Raw genomic sequence first — 21,772 nt, forward strand, 5'->3', positions numbered from 1 at the left:
CAGAAAGTCAGCTTTAGAATTTTAAAGTTAAAGGTTCTTTCAGGTATTGCCTGAGATAAAAGCCTGTACCGTAGGCCAGAAAAACTCTGCCTAGGGCTTTAGGAGCTTAGCAAGGGGGAGGGCTGGATGATGTATCTGAAAAGATGAGTTTTTAGAGAGAAAGAGGGATTCTGCCTCCCCTCCACCCCCACCCCACCTCCAGTGTAAACGGACCTTCCTCCAGGTTATCCAAAGGCTCCTCGGCCATGCCAGCTCCGGGACTCCGGCACTCATAGGATGGCAACACCACCTCTAAAGCACAGAAGAATTTCAGGCTCTGCTTCTGAAGTGGTGGCACAGTATCTTCATTTGCCCTTTCTTCAAGGTCAGAAAGATCCTGAAGCTGTTAGGATTTTATTATTTTTTTTTATGTTTATTTATTTTTGACAGAGAGAGAGAGAGAGAGAGAGAGAGAGAGCGAGCATGAGCAGGGGAGGGGCAGAGAGAGGGAGACACAGAACCCGAAACAGGCTCCAGGCTCTGAGCGGCCGGCACAGAGCCCCACGAGGGGCTCGAACTCACAGACCGTGAGATCATGACCTGAGCCAAAGTCAGAGGCTCAACCGACTGAGCCACCCAGGCGCCCCAAGCTGTTAGGATTTTAAATGGAAGGTCCTTCCTTGGATGTGAATGTAAGCTTCAAGATGTTTTGTTATTAAAAACAAAACCAGGGGCGCCTGGGTGGCTCAGTTGGTTAAACTTCCGACTTCGGCTCATGTCGTGATCTCACTGTTCATGGGTTTGGGACCCGCGTCGAGCTCTGTGCTGACAGCTCAGAGCTTGGAGCCTGCTTCCGATTCTGTCTCTCCCTCTCTTTCTGCCCCTCTCCCGCTTTCAATCTGCTTCTCTCTCTTAAAAAAAAAAAATGCAAACTAAACTCCAGCAATCCCAACCCACAATGGAGGTATCCTATAGCTTCAAAATCAAGTAAGACTTACAAATGGATAAAGACAATTGGTTTTTATTATACACCATACAAACACTGGAGAAGATTATGGACACCACCACCCAAGTTACTGAGATTATTATGAATTCTTGGTGGCAGGCTCAGGTACTTCCAGTTAGAGGCCTCTCACATCTCCCCACAACCCAGTTTTCTCCTCTCTGAAGTCCAGAATTTCAGTGTTGAAATGATTCTAATTAATCAGAGAAAATCTATAAAGTTTACCTTGATGATCCTTTTTGACCATCCATTGAAACCAAAGTAATAATTTGCCAGTTCTTGGCACTGGGAGCTGTTTAGGGCAAGGGCCTGATGTTGAACCGCCTTATGTTTGGTGCCAAGACGAACCTAAAGACATAAGAAATAGACCTGAAAATATCATAACCTGACACAGAGGCTTCCTGTGGATACACCTGAGATTTATCAATACCTATTTCATAGAGAGGTTGTGAAGATCAAACTGGAAACATTTTAAGAAATCAGCTCCTAATAAACCCTAAATAAATGCTATGTACTATTTTTACGCTATAGACTTTTCTGCATCATTTCCAGGGACCTTGATTAATCGGCTTTCCGTGATCTCTGATATTGAAAGTGATGATGAAAGCAACTAAGGAAGCCCTCTGGAAGCAAATTATAGGGCTGTAGGTAAGCAAGGGAAGTAAACTTTTTGCTGTCTCATCCCGTAGCTCCTGTTTGAGAATATGACCTCAAGAGCAGGTAACATGGACCTGAGTAGGACCTGAATCAGCAGCACCCACCCCCCGCAAGTTACTAACCCCTGTTAGAAGAAGGAATATACATACTTCTGTAAATTTTATAAGCAAATAAAACAATAAGAGGTTCATTTGCCTTAATAAGCTTCTTTGAGAATGCAAATACCTCCAGTGTTAACTCTCTAAGTAACTTACACACTACAGTGTAGTTCTTACATCCTCTAGTTCTTTTTTTAAATGTCTAATTCGGGGCGCCTGGGTGGCTCAGTCGGTTAAGCGGCCGACTTGGGCTCAGGTCACGATCTCGCCGTCCGTGAGTTCGAGCCCCGCGTCGGGCTCTGGGCTGATGGCTCAGAGCCTGGAGCCTGCTTCCAATTCTGTGTCTCCCTCTCTCTCTGCCCCTCCCCCGTTCATGCTCTGTCTCTCTCTGTCTCAAAAATAAATAAAAAACGTTAAATAAATAAATAAATAAATAAATAAATAAATGTCTATTTCAAGTGGGGTGTAGTATATTAGTATATTCATAAAAATTCAAATAATTCAAAAAAGTCAAAGTATTATTAACTCTTTATTGATTTGTTTGTGCAACTTCCTCTATCACTGGTTTATCAGTTCCTTAAGTGCTTGCAGGAACCATATTTTATTCTTTTCTCATTCCTAGAATCAAGCACAGGTCTATGGATTAAGTGAATGGATGAGTAGATAAAAAAGTGAAATTACTTTCTCCAACTGAAGCTGCCTGCTAGGAAGGAGAAATGAAGATGAACTTTTAAATGTTGAGTGCAGCACAGGCTAATGGTGAGGCAGAGTGGAGCTGTTCTGGACAACCAGGAAGCTTCAGAAGGGCCTTGAGCCGCTGAGTGGTAGAGACAGTTGTCACCTTAGATAACCTTGCCACAGTTCTTGTTGGCAACCGTTTTCCTTCATGCTACTGAAAAAAAGCTCTCAGATGCCTTAGGCCTTTCCTTGATTTTACTGTAAGATGTTATTCTTGGGGCGTCTGGGTGGCTCAGTCTGTTGGGCATCCGACTGCAGCTCAGGTCATGATTCTCACAGTTTGTGAGTTCGAGCCCCGTGTCAGGCTCTGTGCTGACAGCTCACAGCCTGGAGTCTGCTTCCGATTAGGTGTCTCCCTCTCTCTCTGCCCCTCACCCGCTCATGCTCTGACTCTGTCTCTCAAAAATAAACATTAGGGGCGCCTGGGTGGCTTGGTCGGTTAAGCGTCCGACTTCGGCTCAGGTCATGATCTCATGGCCTGTGAGTTCGAGCCCCGCATCGGGCTCTGTGCTGACAGCTCAGGGCCTGGAGCCTGTTTCAGATTCTGTGTCTCCCTCTCTCTCTGCCCCTCCCCTGTTCATGCTCTGTCTCTCTCTGTCTCAAAAATAAATAAACGTTAAAAAAATTTTTTTTAAATAAACATTAAAAAACTTTTTTTTAATATGTTCTTTTTAAATATGTATTTATAAATACATAAATACATAAATACATAAAAGGTAAACAAACAAACAGACAAAACAACCAGAAACTATGTGTACTTGCCAAAGTATAAAGGAACACATAAGTAAATTGGGCAATAATTTCAGTAAGCAGCCGGGCGGGGGGGGGGGGAGGGTGGTAACCCAAGGCTCTGTGTTAAATAAATAAAGAAATTTAATATGAATGCTCTCTCCTGTCAACTATATATTGACTTTGGGCTTTATGCTGTGAAATCTCAAAATCCATTTGTGAAATGGTCTTAATGTCCAATGAGAGAAAAACACCTCATTACTCACAACTGATACAAAGTAATTATTTCATAATCTGTAATAGCTGAGTGGCTGGGTGACATTTTCACAGGCTAGAAGCTTGCAAACTAAGGAATGCCTGACACGTGATCATTTCAATCATAGGAGTGGAGCCAGGATTGAAGACAGTGTTGAACAAGTGGAGATAGTATACTCAGAGTCACATTTGAGAAGGATTCTTAGATTCGATCCAGATTAAATCAGTAAGGAAGGGCATATGGGTAAGAACAGGCAGTCAAGTCCATAGGAAGTAGCTAGATTAAGAAGCCAGTTAGAGAAAGCTGATGAAAACATACAATTATAAAGTGAAAGGTTTGGCAATCTAAGCCTCACTCAACTTACTCAAAGGAGTTGACATGGCCCTTGATAAGGAAATGGTGATTGAATTGAGGCTCATCATGAAATATAATTCTGGGGCTCTGGGAAAGCAAAATGCACAGCATGTTGGTATGGAATAAAGTTTCTGTGGTGTATTAAAGAATGTTTTAACCATTTTCCCAGGAGTTGAAGGGAGTTCTGAATAGGCAGTTTGGGAGTGATGACGATGATAATGACGATGAAGCATCCTTTATAATACAACTGATGAAAGAGTCTGTCATTTTATATCCACATAATAGAGGGGGGCCTGGGTTGCTCAGTCGGTTAAGCGTCCGACTTCAGCTCAGGTCATGATCTCAGGATTCATGAGTTCGAGCCCCACATCGGCTTCTGAGCTGACAGCTCAAAGCCTAGAAGTTTGCTTCTGATTCTGTGTCTCCCTCTTTCTCTTCCCCTTCCCTGCTCATGCCCTGTTTCTCAAAACTGAATAAAAACGTTATTAAAAAATTTTTTTAATCCCCATAATGTAAATAGAAACAAGACTTCTTGTGAAGCTTTGTTAAATTAAGGGCACCAAAAAATGACACGGGGTTGAACATCAGTAAGTTTGGGTTTGACCTCTACCTTCCAGTTACTGTCATGAACCTTAAGTAAGTCACTTAACTATCCTGAGTTCGAGTTTCTTCATCTGAAAACAAAACAAACATAACAAAACAACCAAAAACCCAGGGAAACCGGAGGATCAGTGTAGCAGTGCATCTAAAAGCATTCTGTAAACTACAGTGGTATACCAACCCTGGTCTATTATTGCTGAATTCAACCCTTCGTCCCAGTGGAGTTAGGAATTTCCTACTTGGACCCACCTTCACTGGAGAATTCTGAAAAAGCTGCTTCTGGTCGCATGCCTTTCGGGCTCTGTGAGCATCCCTTGCTGAGTAAAACTTGATGATGGCGTAGAAACCAGGACGGGCCACTGCAGCGTTCGGGAAGACTCGGACCGAATACAGAAGGCCAAACTGGGAGAATACTGCGAACAGAGAATGCTGTGGGGTGGTCCCACGCCAAGTAAGTGCATGAAATTTCGCGCCCAGGAAGCAAAACTGCCTTCTATTCCCTAAGCCCTCCTGCACACGCAACCCAAAGCACTTCTCATTTCGTTGAAAAGATTTGCCTCTGAAATCCTAGGATTCGAGAAGCATTAGAAGGCAACATGTGCTGGCTGTTGAGAGTTACCTCTCAAAAATCTGTCGGGGCTGAGACTGCAAAGGTCCCTTTTAGAACTAAGATTCCTCTCGGCGGAGACTACAAGGCGCGCGAGGCGCTCAGCGCCAGACTCTGAGACTCCCGGTCACGGGGAGGCGGGGGTGTCTCCCTCCCTGCCTCCCTCCCTCCCGGCCCGGCTCACATGCAAGGCCTCGGCCGTGGGTCCAGAACTCAGCTCCCACACCAGCAAGGTTTTGTCACTCTCGGTGGGAACCGTAAAAGAGACCAATTCCGCCATCCTACCACCAAGGCGCAGGCACGACTAAGGTTTAAGTGGCCCCGCGCCTGCGCAAGGCGCGCCCGCGCGTTTTAAAAAGGGGCTCGTACGAGGGGCGGGGCCAGCTCGCCGCGGGGTGGGGCGGGGGCTGTCCCCCGGACCTCTCCTTCGCCCCTCCCGCTCTTGGGCGGGTCTCTGCCTCTACTTTCTCCCTGGCAGCTCCATTGTCTCAATGTCGTAGAATTTAGTGTTTCTAGTCAAGTGTATTTAAAAAAAATTTTTTTTTAATATTTATTTATTATTGAGAGACAGAGTGCAAGCAGCGGAGAATCAGAGGCGCGCACACACACACACTCCGAAGCAGGCTCCAGGGTGTCAGCACAGAGCCCCAAGCAGGGCTCAAACTCACAAACTGTGAGATCACGACCTGGGCTGAAGTTGGACGCTTAACTGACTGAGCCACCCAGGCACCGTTAGTCAAGTGTATTTTTACAGTAGGGTCTAAAGGGTGAGCTTACAGGATCCCTGGGTGTGGACAATTTTATGGCAGCCTTCTTCCTCTTCACTCCGGGAGAAGATTTAGACTACTAGCAGTTAGTAAGTTACCTACTGAACTGAAAAAATTTGGATTTCTCTACGTTGTGTGGGAAATGACCACTAAAGATGCAATCCTTTGGCTTAAGAATGTTTTCATGAATGTTAAATATACAAATCAAACTATAAGTCATGAAGCCGTTAATGAAATCCTTAAAAAGCATTCCCTGATTTCCCTACGTGATTTTGATGAATTGGTGTACGTGTGTGCTTGTTGGGGTGAGATGATGTGGGAGTTTGGCAAGCAGGGTAAGGAGGAGAGATAAATTTGAAAAAATCAAAGAGTGAGGCCAGGTAGGGCACCAATATTGGAGCTCATGGTGCTTGTGCAGAAGGGCCGTTCTCGGCATCCAAATAGCTATGTTGAGGACTGACACACTGAGAGGGAAAGTAGGTCCTAATGATCCTTATTTTAATCCTAGAATGTCTGAGCCAGAAGGGGCCTTACAAAACCAGTCTCCTGAGGTTTCTAAACAGTGGCCTTCAGACTGCTGCTGGTCTGTGGTGAAGGTTTCACCAGTCCTTGCCAAAGCAAGACAAGGTAATATAAGCAGGGTTAAAAAAAATATTTTCACAAAACAAAATCTATTCCATTATCCTATAAATATGACCCTCATTTAAAAAATGATTTTAATATTATTTATTTTTGAGAGAGAGAGAGCATGCATGTGCGAATGGGGGAGGGGCAGAGAGAGAGAGGGAGACACGGACTCCGAAGCGGCCTCCAGGCTCTGAGCTGTCGGCACAGAGCCCCTCGCCGGCGCTCAAACCCACAAACCGCAAGATCGTGACCTGAGCGGAAGTCCGACGGTCAACCAACTGAGCCATCCGGGCACCCTGACCTTCATTTTTCATGCTAAAAACTGTTTTATGAGGAGATGCTGATAGAGGATAGTTGTGATTAATAGTCTTTCTTGGGCATTAAAATAAAAAGTTGGAAATGTTAACATGGCCTTAACTTTTTTCGTGTTTTACTGGTCTGTGAAGTCCAAAAGTCTGGGAACCGCTCAAATGTCAAATCTCTCACTTCAGAGCTGAAGCAGTTAAGGCTCAGAAGTAGGGACAGCAGTGGCCCAGGTGGGACAGTTTATTCAGGCAGTTCCGATTGTAGCCATGGGTGGAACATTCCTCCAACTGCCCCTTTTCTGTCTTTGCGTTGTCATTTTGCAGGTTCGACTCCACATCAGCACCATGTATTCATTGTATGTATCCACTCATTCGCTGTAGCCAGTATTCGTGTATGTCTCTGCTTCTCCAGGCAGATGGTGAACACCTCAAGACCAATAGTTACGATTTACCTTCCTTCTTCTAGTCCCTACCACCCTCCTGCCATACTAGGTACTCGAAGATATCTGGAATTAAAAATGAATAAATCAACACGTTCTTTGCACAAGGAATGCTTTAACAATTCCCCAAATAGAACAACTTCTTCACTGTGGTCCTCTCTTGGTTTGCGATTGACAGTCAGGAACCAGGGGCCTGGGCCTGGATGGGTACAAGGAGAAAGCCCTAGAAACCCATTTATTCCTGGGGCTCCGGTCAGTCCTTTTTGAACATGGGAAGGAAAGAAAATCACGTGAAGTGGAGGCAAGAGGAAGAAGGCATGAAGAATCCCCAGGCGAGAAGAGGAACGCTGGAAGGACTCCACGCCTGTCTCATTCCTTGTGACACCCCGTCATCCAGTAGGAGAGTGGCCGGCCGGCACAGTGCAACCTCCATGCCACCCTGTGGAGAGAAGGCTGGGTTCTTGCTTCCTACTTAGTAGCTCCTTCTCCACATCCATGACCCAGCACTTAGTGAACGCACAGCACAGCACAGCACGGCAATGCACAGAACCCCCTTCACTGCTCGCTCTCTGGTCTGTCCCCCTGTGGCCCCTCTGAGCCTTCCTTTAAATTTCTCTTATCTGTGGTGTTTGGCTCCTCCCCCCGTCCAGTATGCTCCCACGTTTTCAAATCCTCCTCTGGCCCCGAAGGGGGAGCGCACCATTTTACAAGGCTGAGAGTCACTAAACACACAGAAAGATAAATACATACATACATACATACATACATACATACATAAATAACCAATCCGTCAATCTCAGGGGCAACTATCGACTCTCCCTCCAGAGAGGGTCATCCCTAATAGCCGTCAGCGTCTCTTCTGCATGGTGTTCCTAGAGTAGACAAGGCACTTAACCCCCTCCATCCTCACAGGCACCTGTAGAGGCAACTTATCTATCTATCTATCTATCTATCTATCTATCTATCATCTATCTCCAATCTGAAGCTCAGAAAAGTGAAGCAACCATTGCACTGTCTCCCATTGGGAAGCTGACAGCTTTGGGGGTATTTGCTCAGCTGAGGAGCTACGCACCTTTTATAGAAAATGTTGCTGCGAATTATGGAGAGGGCCAGCCCCACCCCCCACCCGTGGCCAGCATGATGGTACTGCTTAACTGCTCCCACACCTACAGCTCATTGAACCACGCGGGGATGATGGGTCCAAGCTGAGCCAATCAGATTCTCTATCCCAGCCCCTTGGACTCTGGGGCTGAGACTAGCCAGTCTCCGTGACTGCTCAGAACATTAGCCCGTTAGCTTGGGGGCAGCCACGATCTGTCCTCTGGAATGTGGAGCAGAATATACTGCTCTACAAAGAAAGTAGTGAAGGAAATGCACGAGGAGGCAGAAACTTGTCAGGAGAGCCACACTGACAGTTCCCAGCTCCGCCTCCGTTCTCTTCCCGAGAAGAGACCCCTTGGGCAAGCTCGGTGAGACACCTTGTCCCCTCCGAAGCCATCTCCCTCAGCTAACTCAAGTTGCTTTGCTACTGTGTCCAAAGCGGTTTTAATACAACATCAGAGAAAGACCCAGATCCCAAGTCTTGTAAGTCCCAGTTCCGAGCCCCGCCGCTCTCCCACGTTTTTCTAGACGGTTAGAAGGGGTCGAGTCCTTGCCTCCTGTCCCCTCCTGTCACTACATCCTTCTTGGGGCTCTGCCTGCTAACTTAGTCCCACAGTGACCTCCTCACCAGTTCTTCATTCCCCCTGCTCCAGACACCATCTTTTTCACACAGTTGATGGTTGAGAGAAGATCGGGGCTCAGCAGTTCTGAAGGGGAGACAGAGAACACCCGTGAGAACACAGAGGACAGTCCCAGAGACCGAGGCAGACACTGGCTCTCCCTGCCCCCCAGGGGCTGAGTCCTTCCAGATTAGGCAAGGGCTCCCTCCCAGAGGCCCATTGAGATATCCCCACAATGGCTGCTAGAGGTCAAGGGTGGCTAGGGGTAGGGGCAGGAGGGGCAGGAGTAAATGTATGTTTACTACCACACATCCTAGCTAGGGTACATGCTGGTTCACGCCACGTTTGAGGGTTTCTAGGGAAAGGAAATGTCAAAACAGGCAGCACAGAGGCCAAGGTAAACCTTGCCTAATGAGAGAGGCTCTTCAGGTGAAGAGTGCAGGGATGTTGATCAGAGTACGAAAGAGGGAGTAAGGGGCAAAGTCATGGACCTGTGGAGCCTCCAGCAGTGGCTCTGAGGTGGGGAGTTTGCCCTTGGCCTCGAATCAACCAGGCCATTAACCAAACAAAGTCAGTACTTGAGGGTTAGAGCTGAGCCTTCAGGGCCACCAGTCTGGCATTCAGCACTGGTTCTATGAGCCTCAGTTTGCTCGTCTGTAAAGCGGGGATCATAAGAGTTTCCACCGCATGACAAGCTGGCATGTGAAGTGCTTAGTATATAACACACTCTCGATAAATGTTGGCCGCTGCTGTCCTCTGCTACTGGGTGTGCAGAGCCTTTCTGGAGCCTGCACCCCGGAGAATCTCCTAACCGGAGGGGCATCGTAGCCACTAGTCAAATCCTCTGCTCAGCAAAGGCATTCCTGGACTCCTCAGGCCATCCCTCTGGGTGCATTCCCAGGTTTGGAGTGGGAAGAGAAGTCCTGTGAGTAGACCCCACTCATCCTCTCACCTCTCCCACCCTGAGACCCCGGCCAGACCTTTGCAGTCCTCGTGGCAAATGTTTTCCGAGTGACTCTTGTAATCATTGCACCAGTAGTGGCTGTTGATCTGGAAGATGCCATAGTCGAAGCTGCCGTCTGCATTTTCATTTACCTTTGACAGGTTGAAGTTGCTCTCCACAAAAGCCAGGCACAGCCCTTCGAACAGGGAGAAGAAGGTTTTTAGAGGGCTCTGAACTGAGGGACAAAGGATACGGAGGAGAAAGGGAGACGGGGAAGCCGAAGAAAGGAACAAGGCCTAAGAGGCTAGATGGGGCAAGCTGGCTGGAAACACCCATTAGCTTCTCCCCTCGCCCTTCGGTCCATCCACCTGCCCCTCAGTACAACCGCTCATCATCCCGCTGTCCATCCGCGTCTCCTGCACTTGATGATCGCCTACTGTGTGCCGTGACCCGTGCAAAACCCAGTGAGGGACATTTAGCTGGGTCAAAGGCAGCTGGTGCCTTCAGAGGGCCTATAGTACAAGAATGAAGACACACACCTTAAAGGACCGTAAGACAAGATAAAACGAAAAGGACAGCACAAGACAGGTGTGTGCAAGATCTGGGCAGAAGGACGCTAGCCCCACCATGGAGGACGAAGCCTTTGCACTGCTTGCTCCCTCTGCTTGGAATGCTCTTCCCCGGACATTTGGGCGACCCGGTCCTTTGCCTCATTCAGTGCTGCTCAATGTCACCTCCTCAGAGAGGTATTCCTTGACTTCCCCTTCAAGGACAAGGTTACCTCTCACTCCCCTGGCTTTATTCTGCTGCATAACATTTATCACCACCAGGAAGTGCTTCATAGGTTTGTGTGTGTGTTTGGGACTCGCCTCTCCCCCAGAATGCGAACACTGTGAAGGAAGGGGCTTTGTTGATGTCTCTGTCCCCAGCCCCTAAAATAGTTCCCGGTACATAGTAAGTGCTCAGTTAACAATTGTGAAAGGAATATAGAATGTTGGGAGGGGCTTCTCGGGGAAGTCTGCCTTTTGAACTTGGGTCGAAAGATGAATGATGGAAAGATGGCCACATAGGGGGTGACCAGGAGCAGAAGAGGAATGGGAGGGAGGGGAGGGTGGGTGATGGGTATCGAGGAGGGCACCTTTTGGGATGAGCACTGGGTGTTGTATGGAAACCAATTTGACAATAAATTTCATATAATGAAAAAAATAAAGATCTACTGAATGAGTGCTGGAAAAAAATAAAAAAATAAAATAAAATATGTTCACAAATTCTTTGACTCTTCTCTATTTTTATTTTTTTTAACGTTTATTTATTTTTGAGACGGAGACAGAGCATGAACGGGGGAGGGGCAGAGAGAGAGGGAGACACAGAATCTGAAGCAGGCTCCAGGCTCTGAGCCATCAGCCCAGAGCCTGACGCAGGGCTCGAACTCATGGACCGCGAGATCGTGACCTGAGTTGAAGCCAGACGCTTAACCAACTGAGCCACCCAGGCACCCCGACTCTTCTCTCTTTAAAAGGTGGGGTCTCAATTCCCACCCCTTGAATGTGAACTGGATTTAGTGACTAAGTCACTGCTAAGTGCTGCTCTGTGTCGTCTGAGGTGAGGTCATAGGAAGGATACCTTCTGTCATTTCTGTCTCTCTTTCTCAGATCACTCACTTTGGAGGCACCCAGCCATCATGCTGTGAGGACATTCAGTCAAACAGCATGTGGGCAGGCTCATATGGCAAGGATCTGAGGCCTCCCTCCAACCCCCTTGACAGCCATGTTAAGTGAGTGAACCACCTTGGAAGCGGACCCCTCCGACTCAGTCAAGCCTTCAGATGACTGCAGCCCTGTGATATCTTGAGAATCTCACCAAAGACCCAGGGGCAGAAGTGCCCAAGCTATTCCCGAAATTTTGACTCAAAACTTTTGAGGAATGGGGCACCTGGGTGGCTCAGTTGGTCGATCGTCTGACTTTGGCTCAGGTCATGGTCTCACCATTCATGGCTTCGGGCCCTGCATTGGGCTCTGTGCTGACAGCTCAGAGCCTGGAGCCTGCTTCAGATCCTATGTCTCCCTCTCTGCCCCTCCCCTGCTTGTACTCTCTCTCTTGTTCTCTCTTCAAATTAAACATTAAAAAAGACGTTTTTTGAGGAATAAATGCTTATTGTTGTTTTAAAAAAATTTTTTTAAATGTTTATTTTGGAGAGAGCAAGAGACAGAGACATAGAGTGTGAGTGGAGGAGTGGCAGAGAGGGTCATAATCTCGTGGTTCATGGGTTCGAGCCCCGCATCGGGCTCTGTGCTGACAGCTCAGAGCCTGGAGCCTGCTTCACATCTGTGTCTCCCTCTCTCTCTGCCCGCATGCTCTCTCTCTCTCTCAAAAATAAACATTAAAAAAATTAAAAGAAATATGGCAGGGTAGCATTTGAGACTAATAAGTATTGTGCAAATTTGAGGTAGTGTTATAGAAACAACATTTTCTAAGCTTCACTTTATGAACCACATTTGCGCTACTGGAAATATTCCAAAATAGGAGAATGGAGTTGCCTAGAATCCCGGCCCACACTTCGGGAAGCCCAACGATGCACAGATGGGTCTTCTTGGTTTCTCGTCAGCTCTGTCTCTGTGTCCACCTCTCTTATTCAAAAAGTCACCACCAGCCCCCGCTCCACCCAGCTCATTAAGGAGTTTGAGCTGGCATGAGGAGTTTCTGCCCTTGTGACCTAAGAGTGACTACAGGGCCTGGTAGTGCGCCTGGCTCAAAGCAGGTGCTCAACAAACAGTAGCTGCCACCATCCTCATAGTTCTAATTATTGATTCTTTGATGGTAACCATGGCTTAGACGTCTCTGTACCCCTGCACCCTGCAGCAGGGCAGTATAACCGTCAGCAGGCTTTGGAGTTAACAGGCCTGGATTAAACTCCTACCTGGCAGTTTTGGATTTGCGGCTTTGGGCACCTGAACAGGTCACCTACATCCTTTAAGCCCTGTCCCCTTATCTGCCAGATGGGGATAATAAAGTGTGTTTTCACGGACTGTTGGGCGAAATTAAGACTGCAACACGCCCAACCCAGGCCTTGACACCAAGTAAGCAAATAGTGACCTAGCTGCTGCTGCTGCTTCCGATGACTGTTACTCTCTAGTCTCGTGCTTTCAACACAGTTATTTGTTGGCTCACTGAAGTCACCACACAGAGACAGACACTTGGTGGCCATTCTCACTAAAACGCTGGGGGAACGGGAGCAGGCACCAGGAGAACAGGTGTCCTTGCCCAGCAGCAGCAAGCTAATAACGCCCAAGAGGCACTGATGGGCCAATCACTCCGCTTGGAACCGTTCCTACCAACCCTGCCAAACCTGCTGGGCTGTGCCCCAGTCCTACTGTCCCCTTGGGGGACTCTGTTGGTGGCCAGCGGTTGGTGCCATATTCCATCACCTATCGCTACGCCACCAGCATTTATTTGGGGGCATCTAAAGAGATTGTCAGGGGCGCCTGGGTGGCTCAGTCGGTTAAGCATCCGACTCTTGATTTCATCTCAGGCTGTGATCTCACGGTCGTAAGATCCAGTCCCTCCCATCGGGTTCCACACTGAGCACGGAGCCCGCTTGGGGCTCTTTCTCTCCCTCTCTCTCTGCCCCTCCCCCCTTGCTCTCTTTCAAAATAAACAGACATTAAGAAAAGCGATTATCAAATCTTGTTCATTCAGGATTTCTTTGATTCACTACTGTATTTTGACTCTGACGTCCTTTTTCTAAAATCTGTCATTCATTTACTCAGAAAGTATAGATGACTTCATTATTTGTAATGTTTATCTATTTTTGAGAGACAGTGTGTGAGCTGGGGGGAGGGACAGAGGATCTGAAGTGGGCTCTGTGCTGACAGCAGAGAGTCCAATGCAGGGCTCAAACTCCCACACCATGAGGTCATGACCTGAGCCAAAGTCGGATGCTCAACGGACGGAGCCACCCAGGCACCCCGACTCCTCCTAACATCCCAAATGTGACTGGTTAACGCCCTCCTCTGCAGAAGTGGAGGGATGTTTGCGTCTTCTGCACGTTGTGCTGCATTATCTCTTGGAATCGTGCAGCCCTGATCCGAGCTGGGTAGGAAAGCAGTGGTAGGTGTGGTGCTGGGCTGAACTGGAGAGAGCCCAGCCGCACGCATCCGACCCTCAGTGGGGTCAGCAGAGGCTAGTGTGGTACAGGTGACCAGTAAGTGCCCCCGCCAATAAGTTTTCTGAAATAAAGGCCTGAGCAGGGCAGTCCTGGGTAATTACTGCTCTCACACATTCTTTACTCTAACCCTCCAGTATCTCCCTGCCAGCTCTCTGAGGGTGGGGACTTTTTTTTTTTTTTAAAGAAAACAAACAAAAAAACCCAATGGGAATTATCTACTAGCTTGTAAGGTTGAGGAACACCCTACTTGCAACTACACATTTTGTGTCTGAGTTCGAGCTCTTGGGAAGAAAGACAGGCCTCAGCCCGACAGTGGAGGTAGGCTCAGCGATCCAAATATACTGGCAACCCCAGAGACCTTACGGAGGGGCCAGAAAGAGACGATCCTCTATGGGCAGTGGGTCAAGCGCGTTGTGGATAACTGGTATTTGGTGAGCCAGGGGAGAGAGCACCAGAATAAGCTGTTAATTCACTTAATAGTCTAAGCCCCTTGAAGATACGTTCTCCAGTTTCCAGAGACTGACTGTATCAGGGAAATGAGGGAAAGACGCCCCAGTCACCCTACTTGGCCCAGACTGTGTCTTGTGGAAATACTGGCTACCACGAGGGACCCTGGCTTCAGTCCTGCTTCTCTCGCCTGTGGCCCCTGTTGTCTGTAGATAAATATTGAACTGTTTACGTTTTAGTTCCTTACCACGTGGCTAGAATTGGGTATGGATTTAGACATTTCAATAGGAGAAAAAAAGGATTTTACAAGCAATGCTGAGAAGCCAGTATCGGAAAGTAAACTTTGTAGGTGGCCTGAGGCAGGACGGCGTTCACTCTGTGACAACCTCACATAGTGTCTCACTCTCGTCCCCCAGCTCTTCAGTAGTGGAACCTGTGGCCTTCTCTGCTGTGGCTTTGCCAGCCTCCCTGGGAAAAGGAGAAGAATGCCAAGGCTTTGACTCTCGAAAGGAACAATTCAACTCTTCATAATTTCCCCATTTTAGAGAAAATCTTCCCCAATCACGTACCCTAGTTCCATCTGGAAAATCTCATCTTCGTCTGAAGAATCCTTGTCGTGTAGCTTCTGTGCCATGTGTTTCTTGCGTGTGGCATTGAGAGGTCTGTATATGTCCCTAAGCCAAAGTGGCCGCCTTCTCCACAAAAAGCCCTCCTAGAAAACAGAAAGGACAATGTTAGGTCTGTTTCCCCTGCCTTCTCCAGCCACGGTACTTTATCCTCCTCAGATTTACCTGATTGTCACTTTCCTTTGAGCGTCTCTTACGCGGCAGAGATCCAAAGAAGCCCCTTGAAGGAAACACACACACAGACAATTAGTGATTCGTACCATTTTCCATGCCTCTCACAATGTATTTCTCCAGTCTTATTAGCAAGCAAAATCAACACAGACCTGGGATCTCAGAAATAATTCCATACATGCTGGGCTTTCAGAATTTTCCTGTGTCTGTCCATAATGGCCCCACAGTGTCCCTGGGAGACCTTTGTATGTAACTTGACATGAAGTATAGGCAGGATTTTCACCCTGCTCACCTTCTGGCCCTTGGCCAAGTGCCCTTGTGCAGTCAACAAACTGGGTGACCACACGGCAGAAGCACCTAACTCTCTCCAGAAGCATTTTACATCAGTCCCCGCCAGGCTTAGCCTCCCAGGCATCATTTGCTGGCGGGTGGGGAGGTGTTTCTATTTTCCTAGCTGCTTTAGCTTACGAGATGAATCGCACCGAGTGAATGCCTGAGTCCAACCAGCAGTTATCTAGCTCACTGACTTTCACACTGCAGGCAGATGAGGGAGTGAGTCGTGAAATCACCTTAAAACACATGGCTAGCGCTAAAACACAAAATACTCTTTTTGAATACAAACGGAATAGGGGGTACCTGGGTGGCTCAGTCAGGGGAGCAGCCCAAGTCTTGATTTTGCCTCAAGTGATGATCTCACAGATTGTGACATTGAGCCCTGTGTCTGGCTCTGTGCTGATAGTGTGTAGAACCTGCTTGGGATTCTCTCTCTCTCTCTCTCTCTCTCTGCTCCACCCCCCCCCCCAAATAAATAACAAACTTAAAAAAAACAGAACAGAAAGAATCAGAGTGTACGGTAAGTTTGTTTTAGAAGGTACTTAGGTCTATACGGTATGTGTGCACTGAGTTGTGACATAAAATGCAGTTCACAGCCCAAGACCAGTGTAGTCAGAGACGTGCCCAACTGGAAAGGAACCATCTTCTTTCTGGTTCTAGTGGTACTAGTGATACCACCGTCCGGCAAGACATCTTCCTTTTCTCCTTCTCCATCTCATTATTATAAAAGGAAGAGATAAATGATTATCTAAGGTCTCTCCCAGTTCAAATTCTATTGGGTCTGGATAAAGGGAATGGAGAGCGGGGCCTTGAAAACCAGAAGGAGGAAGAAGGAAGTCCCCCCCCCCACTTTATGGGAGGGTCTCATGTATTCCACCTTCCATCATGCTTGAAGACTAGCCCCTTCACCCCACGACTTTTGGCCCTCCCTATCCCTTGTCCAGAGCCTCTGAGAAGGTCTGTGGCCAGGCCCGATGCCCACCGCCAGCAGGAACGGGTCTGAACATTTCCACCCCCGGCCCCCCACGATCTTTCTTTAAAGGTCTAGTGGGCAGGTGCTCTGTGCCAGCCCCATTCTAACTCGGGTTTGGCTGGGCAGCTAACTTTGCTGGATCCAGGCAAAGCATTAGGCCAAATATGTATTCTTTCTGCCTTTGGTGATTTCCTGGCTGTAAAACAAGGGGATTGAAATAGATGAGTTTGAAAATCTAGTTCTAAAATTCTACTTTAACGATTGCCAGACTAATATTTACCTTGAGCTTCCTTCTTTACCTTCCTTGGCTGCTGCTCTATGATAACAAATCTGTTTTGGAGGAAAACATGATCACAGTTACCCATCACAATAACCACTCCCTCCAAATCTTTATTCATTCCTTTGCATGTTAGGTCTTCTCTACCCAGTGAGAGGATAACTTTTCCTAGGACAGGAATTTGTTTAATAGTCCTTTGACTCTTCAATAACACCTAACTTGTGTGCAGCTCGTAATCCATTTTACTGACTGTCTCTCCGATCACAGTCAACAGATAATTCCTAATAAAAATTCTTGGGAGGAGGAAAAGAAAAGTGTCTACCAGAAACCTAAACAGCAGCACTGTTTTAAAGTCAAGGACAAGAGTAGGATGTATATTTGAATAAATATATTGAATATGTATTCAATTCATACATAATTGAATAAAAGGTAAACAGGCAAGCTCCAGGAATAGGCAACTGTAATTATGACAAGCTTTGAGTAGCCTGATGCAGGATTTTAGCTGCAGGGTTTTAACTGAACCTGTTTACACAATGCCTTGCAAAGTGGAGGAGAGAGCTGTAGGTACATCTAATTAATCAACAAGATGACGCTTTTATCTCTAAGCCATGCCCTTTCTTCCAAGATGACTGATGGCTCCGTGGAGGTGAAGACTATTTCTCTCTCATCATTTTAGCCAACGAGGAAAGAAATCAGTGGTAGTAGGAGGATGACTGGTGAGTGCATCGAATCGACATACTTTTTTTGAGTTGAAGAAATTTTACTATCGTGTCAACTGTGGCCTTCTTAGACCTAATGTCTCAGAACAAGCTAATGGCTTGTTATCTTGGTTACAATCCACAGATGTCTCCCGGCAGTGGGGTTCCTTTTAAAATCCCTGGAATATACTTTGCAATAAAAGGACAAAGCATATCTCAGTCCTCCAGACTGAAGAGGGATATCAAGTCGTGATAGGTGGGAAAGTGGCTTTGATTTTCAGTTTGTGGGTTCTGAATCTATTATAAAGAAGGAATATAGTCTGGGAATCGGAATTAATTGTTCTCCTTACCTCAATGAGTCAGAAAACTAGGATCAAAACCATCACAAACTACTACCAGTCACAGATATTGCCAAGATGAGTTTGTTGGTATAGCCATAGCCTGGAACTTCTTTTGTGAGCTAAAAAAAAAGGGAAAGAACATTTTTTTTAGGAAACAGAGATAGGATGAAAGTTAACTATTCTTTAACGACTCTAAAACCCCATTCTTTCCGATGAATCGCTTCTAGGCTCTTAAGGAATATACCAAATCTAATGTGATATGTAATCTTAATCATTAGCATTTTCTTCAAGAATTTATGTATCTTGTATGTTAGGTCCTCTTTTTGTCTACTCTGGGAACAGCGGCACTGTTTCCTAAATGAGCAAAGTGGCAGATCACTGCCTTAGCCCAAATTATGTGGCCAAGACCCGGACCAGGAGCCCCTGGTCCTTGTGCTTGGGTCCATGTCCTAAACCACCTAAATGTCGAGACCCCACATTTTGGGATTTATCCTCACCTCCCTTGACTCCTGCCCTCTCTGTTCACTCTGGACTTCTGTGCTCTCATTGATATAATTCGCATTTTCCCATTGGTCCGTATCCCACTCTGCCTTGGACACCTTTACTTCTCGCTGCTCGCTGAGAAGCTTCATCAGGAGGCCTGTTCTGGAGATGAGCTTGGCACAGGCCAGCTGCACGTGGGTCTCAGAGCAGTCCATTTTCAAAGTCCGGATAACATGAGAAATGAGGCTTCTCGCGTCATTGTTGGGGATGAGGGACTGTAGCTGCTGGTTTAACTGAATTTCAAACAGATCACCTGAGGACGAGAGCTTTGACACAGTGAAGCCTGTGGCTTTTGGGGGCAAGCCAGTGCCCGCATTGTGGTATTCCCATTGTGTATCATTGGTTTGTTTAACGGTCGGCGTAGAGTTGTCTGCAGTAACAGTAGAATTAGCAGTGGAAAGATTCTTAGGGTTTGTGAATTCAGGGAGGGTTTGTTCTGGCACAGTAGTGTTTCCTGTAGAAATATTTTCGTCAGAAACATTTTGGGCAGTAGTGTTCTCTGCAGTAGTGTTTTCTCTGTAAGTTCCTGAAGGAGCAAATAATTCTGGAAAAGGATTTTTCTGAGGACTCAGTTCTCCCGGAGATGAAAAATCCTCTCGTGAAGGGGAATTTACGAGGCTCCTGACTGCAGAGGATGGAGGCCTCTTTGCAAGCAGCTGTCTATTACTGAGTGAACTTTCCTTTCTGGACTTTCGATTCAGTTTGGCCTTGGGTGTTCTGTGGACCACACGGGAGCGACTTTTATGAAAGCGGTGTGTTTTTCTGGGGTGTGGGGCTGGTCCGAAAGCCTTCATATTTCTAACTCTAGCATTTGCATCTTCTAAAACAAAAACGCTGTACATGAAGTCTTTTGATTTTTTTTTCACGTCAGGTGGGGATTTTGGAGCAGGGGTGGCAGAAGGCCTGCCCAAAGAGTATTGCTTCATGAAGGAAGAGACCGCTGCCTTGTGCTCATCTACGAACGAAGGCTCTGTATTGAAGGAGCTTCCCACTAATTTGCTGGGCCTGTGCGCCACGTGAAGCTCCCCTGGGATTGGTCTCCTGAGGCTTCTCTCCTTGGGAGCGGGGGTGACAGAAGGCCTGTCCAGAATGTATTGCTTCATGAAAGAAGAGACCGCTGCCTTGTGCTCATCTACGAACGAAGGCTCTGTATTGACGGAGCTTCCCACTAATTTGCTGGGCCTGTGCGCCACGTGAAGCTCCCCTGGGGATGGTCTCCTGATGCTTCTCTCCTTGGGAGCGGGGATGGCAGAAGGCCTGTCCAGAATGTATTGCTTCATGAAAGAAGAGACCGCTGCCTTGTGCTCATCTACGAACGAAGGCTCTGTATTGAAGGAGCTTCCCACTAATTTGCTGGGCCTGTGTGCCACGTGAAGCTCCCCTGGGGATGGTCTCCTGAGCCTTCTTTCCTTGGCCATGTTCTCCACAGACGGCTGGGCGTTCTGTGTCCTCTGGATGTTCTGACGTCTCAGTTCTTTTAAGTGCCTTTTCCGTATGCCCTTTGGGCCCTTGATGACCTTGTTCACTCTCAGGAACTTTTTCCTCACACTCTCAACCTCGTCTAGGCTCTTCTCCTGCGGTGGGCAGTTTCCAATTTCTTTGGAAAGATTTGACGTTTAAACTTGGGACCTAAAAGGCTGGAATGTATAAGCATGGCCGTTTTTTCTTTCTTTTTCACCTCATCAATTTTTTCCTGAATTTCTGCATCTAACAAATTTTCCAGAAAGTAGAGTTTTCTCAGTTTATTCTTGTAAGTTGAATTGTTGGATCCAGGTTTAAGAGAAGGGTCCCCTGTGTCGTTCATCGAGTGACCCACGGGCTTGTCTCCCTCTTGCACATTTGAAAACAGAAATTTAATGAACGGTAACAGCGTTGATTCTACGTCTTCTAGATTGCCCTCCGAGAAATAAGGCGATATGTAATTCAGTGCACTAATGACATCACTTTTGTCATTGAAGTCTAGCTGCTCATTCATAAAGGCTGACAAACGGAGTCGATCTATGTCTGAGGATGCCTTCTCTGGCTCAATAGTCAGCTCCGTGCTGGCCCTCTTCTTTCGAGCTTTCAATACCTTCATGAATGATCCTTCTGCATTCCTTAGGTATACTTCCTGATCTGTCGAAGAAGAAGGAGAGATGAGTTTTGATAATGAAAGACTGATAGCACAGCTCTTTGTCAGTGCACAGTCATGCATCCCAGTCAAGCAAATTAAGAATCAGCAAATACTTGAGCGCCATTTAGAGAGGAGACGAACTCAAACTTGGACCTACGATTGGCAACCACCAAAGGAGAAAAAGATGTTTTTTGAAAAAGTAGCTATTTCCTCAGAACATTCCATAGTGTGAATAACTATATTTAGAGTTATTCCATTGGTCCCTAAGGGCCGATTGCCCAGGCCTCAAGAAAAGCCAAGGCTGGGGGCGCCTGGGTGACGCAGTCGGTTAAGCGTCCAACTTCAGCCAGGTCACGATCTCGCGGTCCGTGAGTTCGAGCCCCGCGTCAGGCTCTGGGCTGATGGCTCAGAGCCTGGAGCCTGTTTCCGATTCTGTGTCTCCCTCTCTCTCTGCCCCTCCCCCGTTCATGCTCTGTCTCTCTCTGTCCCAAAAATAAATAAACGTTGAAAAAAAAAATGAAAATGACCATTATTTAAAAAAAAAAAAAAAAGAAAGAAAAGAAAAGCCAAGGCTGGAAGATACTCGGCTAAACTGTGTGCAGCTCTAGTGCGACTCCTGGCTTTCACATACCCCACCCTGTCCTGCTTCGGGGGCAGAGGGAGCACAAGTCTTCCTCCTTCTACGTCTTCATTGGGCTTGAGTTCTTGCTACCATCACATATGCACCGGACAACACCCGTCACTAGCAGGTCCTCATCTGGACACGCCCTCTCCGCCCACCCACCAATTCCTTTGTTTGGTCCCTGCTCCCCTATATCGCACCTCCCGTAACATAAGCTCTAGACAGAAAAAACTAAAAACGAGACCCGCTAAGTCCACCCTGGTTCTTTGCTTAAATTTGGGCAGAGATGTGGGGTATAGGTTAAGAGATTTTCCAGGTATGAGAGAGATGCCACTGTGGGGCGTTCAAAAAAATCAACAGAATGATACTTGAGGTTTTAAAATGCAGAAGGTATAAAGAAACTTTGGTCAAATGCCTACTTTGCTTTCATTTCCTTTCATTTCCAGATTTCTAGCTTTACTGAGAGAACCATCCAGAGCTTCCAACTACATGAAGGTCAAGCGTACAGCTTGTGTACACTGAACAGCACTGTGCAGCTGGGTTTTTCCAGAAGAATTAAACGTATTTTTAGCGGTGCTGGGGAGAGTCAGAGGAGGAGGTTATAAAGGTCACGAGAGAGGAGGAGCAGCGGGCTGGCGG

General features: G+C 47.1%; 3 protein-coding genes across 51 annotated transcripts in view; all 3 read right to left on the reverse strand.

The window, feature by feature from the left end:
- Window positions 1–21,772, reverse strand: part of LOC105260083 (RAD52 motif-containing protein 1-like) — a 345,360-nt gene that overhangs the window by 202,697 nt on the left and 120,891 nt on the right. For 48 of the 49 annotated variants that reach the window (XM_045044315.1, XM_045044311.1, XM_045044309.1 and 45 more), the window contains 3 exons: window positions 4,664–4,843; window positions 1,208–1,330; window positions 214–382 (listed from right to left, as the gene is read on the reverse strand). In XM_045044315.1, the coding sequence (XP_044900250.1) occupies window positions 214–382; window positions 1,208–1,330; window positions 4,664–4,843 (472 nt within the window). The remainder of the gene's footprint in view (window positions 1–213; window positions 383–1,207; window positions 1,331–4,663; window positions 4,844–21,772) is intronic. The other variant, XM_045044304.1, reaches the window with a different exon arrangement.
- Window positions 6,932–13,246, reverse strand: LOC123382044 (lysozyme-like protein 6). Its single transcript, XM_045045021.1, has 4 exons — window positions 13,196–13,246; window positions 9,862–10,120; window positions 8,890–8,968; window positions 6,932–7,599 (listed from the first exon to the last, which is right to left on the reverse strand). Exons 1-4 carry the CDS (start codon window positions 13,244–13,246, stop codon window positions 7,530–7,532), a joined length of 459 nt encoding a protein of 152 aa, XP_044900956.1. The 3' UTR covers window positions 6,932–7,529.
- Window positions 16,879–20,475, reverse strand: LOC123382045 (leucine-rich repeat-containing protein 37A2-like). The gene is given in 4 exon segments (XM_045045022.1): window positions 16,879–17,903; window positions 17,906–17,974; window positions 18,353–19,995; window positions 20,343–20,475. Coding segments are annotated over 4 exon segments (2,064 nt in total). The 3' UTR covers window positions 16,879–17,684.

Source organism: Felis catus, chromosome E1 (genome assembly GCF_018350175.1).
Source record: "Felis catus isolate Fca126 chromosome E1, F.catus_Fca126_mat1.0, whole genome shotgun sequence".
Taxonomy (NCBI): Eukaryota; Metazoa; Chordata; class Mammalia; order Carnivora; family Felidae; genus Felis; species Felis catus.